A 13,298-nucleotide genomic window follows, 5' to 3' on the forward strand; every position below is an offset into this window, starting at 1 on the left:
TCTGCACCTACCAATATGTACTTAATTCCTTCACGTTTTCCCCCATTCTCCCCCTTCTCTCTCCCAACTGGTAACCATCAAAATGATCCCTGTATCTATAATTCTACTTCTGTTCTGCTTGTTTGCTTAGTCTATTCCTTAGATTCAGTTGTTGATAGTTGTGAATTTATTGGCATTTTAATGTTGATAGTTTCGATTTTGTTTTTTTAAAATAAGTCCCTTTAACATTTCATGTAATAATGGTTTGGTGATGATGAACTTCTTTAGTTTTACCTTGTCTGGGAAGCAGTTTATCTGCTCTTCCATTCTAAATGATAGCTTTGCTGGATAGAGTAATCTAGGTTGTAGGTGCTTGCTTTTCATCACTTTGAATGCTTCTTGCCAATCCTTTTTAGTCTGCAAAGTTCCTTTGGAGAAATCAGCAGTCTGATGGGAACTCCTTTGTAGGTAACTCTCTGCTTTTCTTTTGCTTCTTTTAAGATTCTCTCTTTAATCTTTGGCATTTTAATTATGATGTGTGTTAGTGTGGTCCTCTTTGGGTCCAACTTCTTTGGGACTCTCTGTGCTTCCTAGACATGTGTGTCTGTTTCCTTAGACACACATGAAAAACCAGTCTGAATAAATGTGACTTCTCAAATTCCTTGGTTATCAGATTTTCTGACGATTCTGGGTAATAGTTCTGTAGTTGTAATTTTTGCTGTGGTTGTACGAGGAGGGGAGTTGTGTTTACCTACACCTCCATCTTGACCAGAGGTCAAATGTACTTATTCTAATTCATGTTTTACCTAATTGTTTCACCCCAATTCTATTGGGGAAAAAAGGGCAAAAGACACATTATTTTTTTGCAGTAAGGTCATTTGGAGATATTTTGAGGATAGGTGCATAATTTCTTTAGTCAGAGAACTTGTACAGAACTAAGTTTCAGTTCCAGCTAAACTGATGAAAAGTGGGATAATTTGGAAGTAAATTTTAATTTGAAGCTGAGAAAATCCAGGATTACTATAAATCCAACATTTTCAGTACTGGGCTATCTTTAAAAGCCAAGTGTTTGTCAAACTTAGCAAGGACTGTCTCATCATTCTTAAGACAGTTTGGAAAAGATGAAACTTTCCCAATTATTTGTCAGGAGCTTATGGAATTTATAGTTAAGAAAAAATCTTTTAAGAAAATAATAAAGACTAAGCATGAGAAACTTTGTAAGTTACATCTCTTTGATCTTACCTCGTTATTATATTCAGGTTAAATTCAGTTTCTCCTTAATTTGCCTCTTCTTTAAGACTTTAAAATTTATTTTTAGATAAAGGCGGTGGGAGGGAGAGAAACATTGATGGGCTGCCCCTCACACGCTCTCAAGGGACCTGGCCAGCAAACCAGGCATGTGCTTCAACCAGGGATTGAACTGGTGCTCAATCCACTGAGCCACACCAACCAGGGCTCTATTTGCCTCTTCTTAAAGGGTCAGCTCCTCTGATGGGCCCGGCAACACTAATTCCTTCTCTGAATTCCTGTAACATTCTCAGTTTGGAGCACATAACATGCTGCAGTACTTTATGATTGATCTCTAGTTGTTTTATACTTGCAAATTTTATGAAAGTTCAAAAGCAATTATTTTATGTTCTTTTGAATCCCTTACAGCTCTTAAACAGTGCTCAGTGCACAGAAGAGGCTCATATACACTTTGACTATAATTCCATTGCCTTTCTCAACAAACCTGACATTGGAGAATGGAATTCCATGCCTTTGTTGCCTGTCTCAGTAGTGAACTACATTGACAGTTACTGACCCTTTAGTGACACTCACTAAATATTAAATAATGAAGACGTGAAAATAAATTCCTTATGTCCAAACTAAATCTCTCTACCAACAGTGATGCCATTTAGAGAAGTGGAGATAAAAGCAATGACCTTCACATAAAAATTTATTCCTGTGCTCTCACATTTAGTATACTCACTTGAAACAAATTTAACCCTTGATCAGGTGGCAAAGATGCTATCATTTTCACTGTGTTCTTCCCATCTCCCCACCCAAGAGGTCACCTGAATGAGGGAGCACTTCACGGCATGCTCCCTAGCACTTGTCACAGTTGTTGTGTTCATGGTGAACATTACAGGTTTTTTTGAATCAGTCTTTTCCACAATATAAAATCACATGGCATTACATTTTTTTCTTAAAAAGACCTTTGCAATGACTCCAAACATTTCTCCCCACACATAGGAAAGTAAAGAAAAAGCCCACAAGTTGTTTATAAGTTTTGTATTGTGTCATACAAACTGTCTTCATACACAAGGGCGTAAGTGAACAATGTCTCCCCCTTCTCCCCAAACATCACAAGACCAGTTCTTGCTAATATATCAATGAAGTTAAAATACATATCCCTTTCTGAGCCACTCTTATCCTTCTGAATTCTAAACAGATAAATCTAGACACTAGCTTCTAAATTTTGTAATTTACCAATCTGGTACGGACATGAATAGTTCCAGTGCTTTTCAACTTGTCCCTGAATTTTCCTCTCTTCAATGTTTCAGGCAGTAATTGATTTTAATGCCCACAAATGTGATAAAGCTGACTACTTAGAGCTTATAAATTACATACACTGTATGATCACTAAGAGATATGACTTATACATATTATATCCCTCACACTATTTAGCACCATGAAGAGAATTCTCAGTACTAATTGATAGTCTAATTAATCCAAAAATCAAATACATGACAGTCATAGTCTTTTTTTTTTTAATTTTGAGAGTATATTTATTAAGGCTGGGGACAGTGAAACAAGGAAGGGCCTAGGAAAAAGAAGCAACAGGAGAGACTAGGTGAGGCTGCTTTGGCTCCCTAGAGACATTATAGGAAAGCAGTGAGCCAGGATGGGCCTGCTGTTAGCTCACTGGGAAGTAAAAGTCACAGTGACAGAAGTGAGCCAAGAGGGGCTACTACTGGCTTATTGAAAGTCAGAGAAATGGAGGCCTAACCCCAGACAAGATTCTGCTGCCCATTGCTTCCCTGGGTACAAGTTTCATGGGGATCCTTAGGGTTTAGGAGATGCACACCTGAGAAAGAAGAAAGGCTTGGGCGTGCTCCCAAAAGGAAGAGCCCTGATATGATAGTCTTAAAAACACTACTTCCTAATTTTTCTTGTATACAATACAAATTCCCCCCTGTCTTACAGACCTATCTTTCTGGCAATGTTCTCTGCTACCTTGTCTATCCCAAGTAATTACATAGCTGTCAACTTCTTGCTTGATGCTAGTAACAGCTCCCTGGGTCATTAGTAATGACAGCAATGGCATTAAACTTAAAAGGCTATAGGTTAGTTTGAATGTGGTAAAATACTGTTAAAACTGAATTGCACTGTATTTTCTACCTTCATGCTTCTCCATGAACCATTCTGTTCCCATAAGATTGTCCTGCAAAATTTAAATTCTGGGTCTTTTACTTTTGAATGGCATGAATACCACAAAACATGACTTATTTGGTAGCAAAAATATTTCCAAGAGTTTCAAAAGGAACCACTAAGCTAAAAAAGTTACAACCATCATTTTTCTTTAAACTTAAAACGTAGAGTGTTGAGTATAAGGAAACACACAGAAACCCTGTACTTCTGCCTGTATTAAAAATGGACACAGTAAGTGGAATTGTGTGCTTTTTAAGAGGCACTACACAAAATCCTGTTCTTAAAGAGTTCAAAGTGGACAAGAACACTGCTTCAATGACATGGAATGTTCAATATATGCTACATTACTCTTAGCACCTTTGCACTTAAATCTCCACACATAACCAGTTCAGATATTAAAATAATCCTGATTCTAAAAGAGAGAACTAACCACTGATATTTAAAGCTGTTTCTTCCCAGGACAATAGTTTCTCAATTATGCAGATTATCAAAGTGGTATTCTCTTAAGCTAAGCTTTGTCAAGACTCAGACACGCTGAGGCGAATTTAGTGAGATCCTTGTAAAGAAATCTCCAATGAGAAATTCATCGCCTGGGCATTTTAAAGCTTCTAGGCTGACTCACTAAACAGAAATACCACAGGCTTTCTTAGAATACTGAGTCTCATGATTGTCAATGTCAAGGAGGCACGTATACTCTTTTGAGAAATCAGTTGACAGTCTGATGGGAACTCCTTTGTAGGTGACTGTCCCCTTATCTCTTGCTGCTTCTAGAATTCTCTCCTTCATTGTAATCTTGGGTAATGTAATTATGCTGTGCCTTGGTGTGTTCCTCCTTGGGTCCAACTTCTTTGGGACTCTCTGAGCTTCCTGGACTTCCTGGAAGTCTCTTTCCCTTGCCAGATTGGGGAAGTTCTCCTTTATGATTTGTTCAAATAACTTTTCCACTTGTTGCTCTTCCTCTTCCCCTTCTGGTACCCCTTGTAGTTCAGATGTTAGAACGTTTAAAGATGTCCTGGAGGTTCCTTAGCCTCTCCTCATTTTTTTGAATTCTTGTTTCATTCTTTTCTGTTTGGTTGTTTCTTTCTTCCTTCTAGTCCAGTCCACTCCATTGATTTGAGTCCCAGTTTTCTTCCCATCACTATTGGTTCCCTGTGCATTTTCCTTCATTCACTTAGTGTAGCCTTCAGTTTTTCATCTAATTTGTGTCCAAAATCAACCAATTCTGTGAGCATCCTGATCACCAGTGCTTTGAACTGTGCATCTGATAGGCTGGCTATCTCTTGGTAACTTAAAAGTATTGGCTCTGGGGCTTTGATTTGTTCTTCCGTTTGGGCCATTTTTTTTTTCATCTTGTCACCTGTTATGTTTGAGGAACAGAGCCTTAGGTGTTCACCAGGGTGGGTCAGGCTAGTTGCTGGGTTGTGACCCCATCAGACTGTCAGCTGATTTCTCAAAAGAGACCTTACAGACGAGAAAGGGCTAGAAAGAAGTATTCCAAGTCATGAAAGGCAAGGACCTACACCCAAGATTGCTCTATCCAGCAAAGCTTTCATTTAGAATGGAAAGGCAGATAAAGCGCTTCTCAGATAAGGTCAAGTTAAAGGAGTTCATCATCACCAAGCCCTTATTACTATGAAATGTTAAAGGGACTTATCTAACATGTACAGTAAAATGACAGCAAACTACTAACAATTACTAACAATTACTAACAACCACACCTAAAGCAAAAACAAAAACAAACTAAGCAATCAACTAGAACAGGAACAGAATCACAGAAATGGAGATCACATGAAGGGTTAGCAACAAGGGAGTGGGAGGAGGAGAGAGAGTGAAAAACTACAGAGAATAAGTAGCATAGATGGTAGGTAGAAAATAGGGGAGGGCAAGAATAGTATGGGAAATGTAGAAGCTAAAGAACTTATGACACATGGACATGAACTAAAGTGGGAAAATGTGGGTGGGAGGGGGTGTGCAGGGTGGAGGGGAATGAAAGGGGGGAAATGGGACAACTGTAATAGTATAATCAATAAAATAAAATAAAATATTTAAAAAATGAAAAAAAAAAGGCACGTATACAATTTTACTCAAACTGAAGTCTGTTCTGTATGGAAAATGCAGTCAGTCTGATGAATGGCCTGAAAACATTTTGCCAGGCCGAGCTCTTCTAAAGAGCACAGGGAACTAAGGAAAAGCCCCAGGAAACAATTAATGTAAATATATTGGTGAGTGTATCTATGGGTAAAGCAATAAACCTGGACAAGGCATTGGCTGTTCCAACTTGGGATTTAGATTGAGTTTAGTGATGCAGTAACGGTTCCCAAAGCGTTACCTTTGAGGGTAAGGAAACTCCGAAAGAAAGAGTGAAAGAACATCATAGGAGAGCTCTTCACTACATCTTATACGCTTCCACTTGTTCTCACCTATCCCAGTACATTTCTTAGAAAAGCCAGGCCCATACTGTGAACACTGTTCTGACCCTCCTTTTTTCCTAACCAAAACACACGACCTGATTTCCCCAAATCTCATCACTGCATAATTGGCAAAAGGAGTCAGTCCCACAGCTCTTTGCTGAACTGTGCACTGATCTCTTTAGCACTGCTTTCCCTATATGATTTTTTGTTCTGTCTCTAGGAAGCATTACGGTGAACAGAAAAGACGGAGGTCCTTCTCTGGAATAATCCCAGGAAACTGAAGTTGAAAGATAATATGTAACAGTATATGGCAAAAAATCCTTCTTGAGTTTAGTCAAACACACATGGTATATATATTCCCCTGGATACAAACAATTTACATTAATTAATAGCAAAAGAACCCCAAACTATGATAAATCAAATTCTAATATGACAACTTAAAAGCAGACAGTGCTCCACTAGGTTAATAAATCAGAATTAGCTGAGACAATATATTAAATACCACGTCATCGAAAGCTCCTAGTAGGCATGTCCCCTCCATCAGTTACTTTCAGTGGGCTGCTTTGATTGAGCACTGCAGTTCACACATAAACACTTCACCCCTTCAAGTTACTGAATCTTTCTTCTTCCGGAATGGTGATTTTAGTCTCTTCCATACACTGTTTTTAGGTTTAGATTTTTTCTCCATGGCCAGTACCGCCTCCTTTTCTTTCCTACGTATCTCCCGGACAAGGGCATGGAATACATCATCAATATAGTAGCGGTATGCAGCAGATGTCTCAAAAAAGGGACAGCTAAATTCTCGGGCCAAAGCCAGTCCTTCTTCCTTGGTGACCTTTAAAAATGTAAACAGGAGAAAACTGACAGTGGTACCAATGTAAAACAATTACAACCACCCGAAAAAGTACAGGGGATACCTTAACAGAAAGAGAGCTCCTCAATGCTGGAGGTATTTAAGCAGAAAGCTGTGCATATTATAATGTTAGGAGGCTGAATTACATGAGTTATATGATTCCTGCTGCCTTTAAATTACAAGAATTCATTTCTACTTTATTTTAAAGATAACTTTTTGGAACAGGGACCAGTTACATCAAACATGCAATCTTAATTTTCTTTATACTTTTCATTTTAAGAAAGTAAAATACAAGGCAAACAGACGTATACTTAAACCACGACATTGAAAACTGTAAGGAACTGGAAATCGATATGTCCAGTTATGAATATACCATATCTCCTACTTTTGGATATTTAGACTTTTTCTATTTTTTTGCTACTGTAAATAGCCTGGCAATAAACAGGCTATTTACAGGCTATTTTTATATAGAAATCTCTGAATAGATTTTTTTAAGACTTCATTCATTTATCTTTAGAGAGGGAAGGGAGGGAAAAAGAGAGAGAAACATCAATATGCGGTTGCTGGGGGTCATGGCCTGCAACCCAGGCATGTGGCCTGACTGGGAATCGAACCTGCGACATTTTGGTTCCCAGCCCACACTCAATTCACTGAGCTATGCCAGTCAGGGCTTTTTTTTTTTTTTTTTTTTTTTTTAGATTTTTCAAAGTCAAACTACTTCCAACTATTTGTGCCATTCATTGCTTCCACTGCTACTTATAAGTGCCTGTTTCACGCATTCAGAAACACTATACCGAACAGCAACATTTTAAATATGACTGTTAACTTGAAAGGTATCACAGTCTAAAATCCTCTGCAATTTCTGTTATCCTCTCCTTCTACAGCTCATAATCCTCACCATCAGGAAGTATCTTAAAGTCGAACTTAAGTTTCTTCTTATGCAATATAAACAAGATTTATTTCTGATGTTTTAGGAACTGAACTCTCCCCAATCTGTCGCCTATTAATGCAGGGGTCCTCAACCTCAGGGCAGAGACTGGTACTGGTCCGGGACTGTTAGGAACCAGCTGCACAGCAAGAGATGAGCTTGAATGTAATGCACTTGAATCATCCTGAAACCATCCTCCCCACCCTGCTCCAAGGAAACATTGCCAGTTGTCTTCCACAAAACCGATCCTTGGTGCCAAAAAGGCTGGGGACTGCTGACCTAATGCATACTCTCTGTGTCATCTGAGTACTATCCGGTGGATTCTGCCCTGTAAACTGATTTCTGAAATTCAAATTTTATCCCAAATAATAGCAAATTAGTATATACCAGGAAATTTTCAAGGTTAGGGAAAAGCTAATTTTATTTTATTTATTTTTTTAGATTGTACTTATTTATTTTTAGAGAGACAGCAAGGGAGAGAAACATCAATCAGTTGCCTCTCACATGTCCCCAACTAGGGCCTGGCCCACAACCCAGGCACGTGCCCAGACTGGGATTTGATTCGGCCACCCTTCAGTTTGTAGACCAGCATTCAATCCACTGAGCCACACCAGCCTGGGCTGGAGAAGCTAATTTTAAAGTTTTACTTTAAGACAGATGACTCTGTAAACAGAACAACAAAATCCCACTAAATTATAGATGGCATTTTCAACTCTATCCTCACCTGTCTTAGCTGCTTGAGATCAGACTTGTTCCCTACGAGAACCACAGGTGTATCATCAGTACGTCGTACTCGATAAATAAGCTGTTTAAACTCCCGAACTTCATGAAAACTTCGACGATCGGTGATAGAGTAACAGATGATAAACCCTTCTCCTGCCCTCATATACTGATCCCGCATGGCTGTAAACTCTGCCTAGAAGGAAACAAGGGTCATTAATATACTGATACAACCTAGACCTACATACATATTAGCTATTTATTTCAGATTAAAGAAGAGACAGGTCGATTACCTGCTATCCTGAGTCAGAGAGTGCATGAAAAATTAAAAGACATGAACTAGTGATGTTCTCTGCATAAGCCTTCTCCTCCTCTTTACTAGAGTGAAAAGGTCTTTATTCATAGTATTCTGGGATTTGATACCTGTCCAGCTGTATCCAAAATGTCCAGATTGGCAGGCTCATCATCAATACGGATCCGGATTTTATAAGCATCTTCTACAGAAAGAGAAAAGGTGTACTATGAATCCATAAATGCAGAAATATGCAACCCTTCTTTAAAATCTATATTATAGAAAAGCAGATTACACAAGTTCTTTAACTGGCCACATTTTCTCACCAAGATACATAAAGTGGGTCTTCAACTAAGGTCTATTTTTTCTCCACAGCTTAAGCTTGTAAGACTTTACCTGCAATTCTACTTTTTTAAATCCTCACCTGAAGACTTTCTTCATTGCTTTTAGAGAGAAAAGGGAGAGAGAAAGAAGAAACATCGATGTGAGAAACATTAATTGGTTTATGCGCCCAGGCTGGGGATTGAACCCACAACCTGGGTATGTATCCTAACTGGGAATCAAACCCATGACCTTTTGGTCTATAGGATGATGCTCTAACTAATGAGCCACACCGGCCAGGGGCACCTACAATTCTAAGCTAAAAAAGGATTCTGAGAGATTGTTTTTTAAAAAAAAAATATTAGGCCAAAAAGTAACTTTACCATTTATTAAATAGTTATTGGCCTTGTCTGGTAAGGCTCAGTTGGTTGGAGCATCGTCCATAAACTGAAAGGTCATGGGTTTGATTCCTGGTCAGGGCACATACTGGGGTTGTAGGTTCAGCTCCTGGTCAGGGAGCGTACAGGAGGCAACAGATTGATGTTTCTCTCTCACAGAGATGTCCCTCTCCCTCTCCCTCCCATCCTCTCCCTATAAAAATCAGTAAGCATGTCCTTGGGTGTGGATTAAAAAAAAAAAGTTATTAGATGCCAGGCATTACACTAAGTAAATTATATACATGAACTCATTCAATAATAATCCAATGAGGTGTTATCTCCACTTTCCAGATAAAAAAATTAAACTCTAAAAATTGAATCTCCCCACATTATACAGTTAATTAATAATATAGCCAGAATTAAAAATCAGGGCTAGTTGACTCAAAAGCCCTATATACTTAACCATATGCCATAGTTCCTCCATGTCCATCATTCCAACAAATGCTACTTAAATCCTGATGTATTTTCTTATGAAATTTTTTTCCTGAACCCCTACTTCTGACTCTTCCACAAAAGTGAAGAGCTCACTAAACCAATGTTTCTCAAATTACAAATTCATTAGGCTTAGTGAGTTGTGAATGAATTTAATGAGCTGGCCTCAATTCATTGTCTTAAATAAAATTAGCAGAAACTTTAAATTAAACAGAAAATACAAGGGTGCACTGCATGTAGTTTATACAGTTTTGTGATACTTTAATTACACGTGCATGTGTATACATATGTATACACACATACTTATGTGTACTAGTTACAATACAGACTTTTTCTTAGAGTTAGCAGCCAAAGTGTAAAACAAAATGCACTAAATGATAAACTCAGTGGGAACAGGCACCATGTCCCTTTGCTCACCACTCTACCCCCAGGGCCTACCACAGTGCTTGGGAAGTCAAAGGAACTCAACTGACCTAAGTATTTGTTGGTGAATCAGTTAATATTGTCAGGAAAGTAGTTGATTATCAATGGGGAAAAAAAAGATATTTTTGGAATTCTAAGTAAATTATTCTAAACCCTAATTTGGTTTTATTCCTAGAACTCCTACCAGAGTTTGAATCCCTGAACAATGCTTTAATTTAATATAGCACATGAAAAAGCAAGCACTGTTTCTATTTCCCCCACCCACAGCAGCATCTACTACATAAAACGACCACATCCAGAGCTGGGTTGGCCCAGACATTCACTGCCTTTGTGGAAAACAAGCAGCAGGAGCCTGAGTCAATGGAAATCCTTCCTGGAGACCCACGACCATGACCAAGTGTCACATTCTGAACACATCAGTAGTACGGCACGCCGTCTGTGCCCGCAGGTTTTATCTTGAGATATAGTCCCTTAGAATCAAACCTGCTTCCTTATGGTTTAGGAATGACAGTGATGTTAAGTCTTTGTAGAGAAAAGCAATACAAAAAGGCAAAATAAAGTTACTTTTTACCACTTTTTACCATTTTGCCATCAACAGAGCATTAAGGGTCATAAAAGACATGAAGGAAGGCCTTACTATTTAACAAACTTGAGCTATAAGGAAGTAAATGAAGAGCTTCAGTGGAAGGCCAGGCTCTGCATGTCTGGATTGTAAGGGTTCAGCAGACTGGCTCTACTTGTTTTTCTGCTTCCTTTTGTGGAAGTTCAAACCAGCTGACTCATAGTTAGAGTCAGTCCCAAGTCAGACCCTTAGAGAAGTGACGGCAAAAGGTTTCTGTTAAGTGGCCTTTAAAATTTTCCTTTGATCTAGCAACATAGTATAACTGTAAAAATATGACAAAGAAAGTGCCCCATAAGTGTTCAGTAAAAGAGACTAAAGATAGCTTATATCCACAAAGAGTTAAGTGAGGAAAAAAATGTATTTATTTGCTTACCAACTGCTGTGACACTTGTTAAACACCAAGAAAGGCTCAAAATATAAAAAGTTAAAAACTGTTTTAAAAACTGACATCAAGACACTTCTATGAGGTTTATTTAGAAACCTAAGTGACACTCTGGCTTACCGATGGTGGGGTCATGGTCTTCTGGGAATCGGTGGCTGATGAACTGCATGGTCATGGCTTCAAAACAAGAAATGAAAGTTAAAACCCACCCAAAGGTTCCTGATCCACAGAGAGAATTCTAAGTATCAACACGCATGACAGGCAGTCTCCCATTTGGTTTGAGTGTAAGTCATTTGTTTTAAGAAATTTTCATCCTTAGTTCTTACAAAATGGAAGAAAGATGTCACCTACCACTTTTCCCTACACCACCAGCACCCAGCATCACTAGTTTGTATTCCCGCGAGAGCCCTGCAGGGCTGCTACAGCAGCTACCAACTGGGCGAGCTCCTGAATCCATTCTCTTCTTGGAGACTCCCGGGCTGCCCCAAGGAAAAGGCACCTACCAAGAAAGAAGAAAATATTTAATCCAGGATGACAACAACCCTGAGGACAGTCCCACTGTCAGTGCCCTGCCTTCCCATAGGACTCCTGCTCCCTGCTGGAGCACTGTAGGGGCCCTCCAGGGCAGTTTGGTCCCATGACACATCACAGGTTTTCCAAAGGAAAAAATGAAAGACACAAAGGAATTTACAATTTTTCAGCCTGGGGCACCGCACAGTGAGGAGGAGGAGGGGCCGAGTGCTAAAGTTGAGATTTGGGGCCTTGGCCTGGTGGCTCAGTTTTTGGCACCTCGTCCCACACTCTAAAAGGTTGGGAATTGGATTCCTGGTCAAGGCACTCACCTAGGTTGCGGGTTCCATCCCCTGTCCCCAGAATCGGCGAGTCAGGGGAGGCAACCAATCAATGTTTCTCTCTCACATCGATGTTTCTTTCTCTGTCTCCCTTCTCCTCTAAAGCCAATAAACATATATATTTTTTAAGTTAAAAAATAAAAAAGTAAAGGTTTAGGGATCAAAGGCGGGGTGCCTCTGGGGCCACAGGGGCTCTTACGCCCGCCCACCCGCTGTCCCAAGGTTCCGCCCCCTCCCGTTCTTCGAGAAAGCGTCCGGGCCTCAGGGGCACCCCCGCCGCCATCATGCCCCCCACTCTTCCGCCTCAAGAGGCGTCTCGCTGCTTGTACCTCCAGGACGTGAATGCTACGCTGAGTCCGACGACCCTTCCGTCCTCCTTCCCTCCAGGCGCCAGTACTGACCCGTGACCCCTCCCTCGGCGGGGGAAGATGGCGCCACCGCTGCGAGAGGCGGAGCTGTCCCCTGACGTAGCGACCGGGGAGGGACGTGACCCCACCAGGTCCTGTAACCCAGTTCCGGCGACTCACCGCTAAAGGCCTTTCGGTCGAGTCCCGTGCTCCAAGAATGCACACAAACACAAACCTACTTACACAAGTCAAAAAGGATGATGGAGGATATGGTAAGACACATATAGGTGTTCCTTAAAGTAACTTATTCAGGATCGTCTGCTGCTTGTGATAAAGTAATTGGCCAAATGTAAGGGGAAACTGGAAATGGGCACCCACCAAACCCTCCCCCGGAACAGAACTGAGAGTCCGTTAGTGCTTAATAGCAGAAGCAGCAAAATTTCCCCAAAGGAAGTTATGACTTGGGCTCTCGGAAACAGTAAATCAGATGTCAAAAACCAGATGTTCTAATTGACTGATTTACAACATTTTTCATCTCATGGTACATATAAATTATTAAAATAATGTGGCACACCAAAAAATATTTTGTGCAGAGCTGCCCTCCCCCAAGAGAGTAATTTGACTCATTCACACCAGACAGCTGTTGTGTCATGTTTCCTCTGACAATCAACGGAAGAGGTCAGTACCCCTTAGTCAGGTATTGCACTGTTGAAAATCCCTGTTCTAGTTGACCAGTTTTCAATTCTAAACACATGTAAATGAAACCCCCATTAAAATTTTTGTTTTGTTGTAAACAAGTGGACTACCCACCAAGAAATAAAATTGGAATTTTCAGGTGGCCTTGAATTGAATCAGAAATAAATAAGGACAATATCACCAGATTCCT

The 13,298-nt window shown here is 40.0% G+C and overlaps 1 protein-coding gene across 1 annotated transcript; it reads right to left on the reverse strand.

The window, feature by feature from the left end:
• Positions 1-1,900: 1,900 nt before the first annotated feature.
• Positions 1,901-12,136, reverse strand: RIT1 (Ras like without CAAX 1). The gene is made up of 7 exons (XM_036015870.1): positions 12,057-12,136; positions 11,566-11,713; positions 11,335-11,391; positions 8,729-8,802; positions 8,310-8,501; positions 5,470-6,639; positions 1,901-4,088 (listed from the first exon to the last, which is right to left on the reverse strand). The coding sequence occupies exons 2-6, from the start codon at positions 11,669-11,671 to the stop codon at positions 6,409-6,411; spliced, it is 660 nt and encodes a 219-aa protein (XP_035871763.1). The 5' UTR covers positions 11,672-11,713; positions 12,057-12,136; the 3' UTR covers positions 1,901-4,088; positions 5,470-6,408.
• Between the last annotated feature and the right edge of the window lie 1,162 nt (positions 12,137-13,298).

Source organism: Phyllostomus discolor, chromosome 14, assembly GCF_004126475.2.
Source record: "Phyllostomus discolor isolate MPI-MPIP mPhyDis1 chromosome 14, mPhyDis1.pri.v3, whole genome shotgun sequence".
Lineage (NCBI taxonomy): Eukaryota > Metazoa > Chordata > Mammalia > Chiroptera > Phyllostomidae > Phyllostomus > Phyllostomus discolor.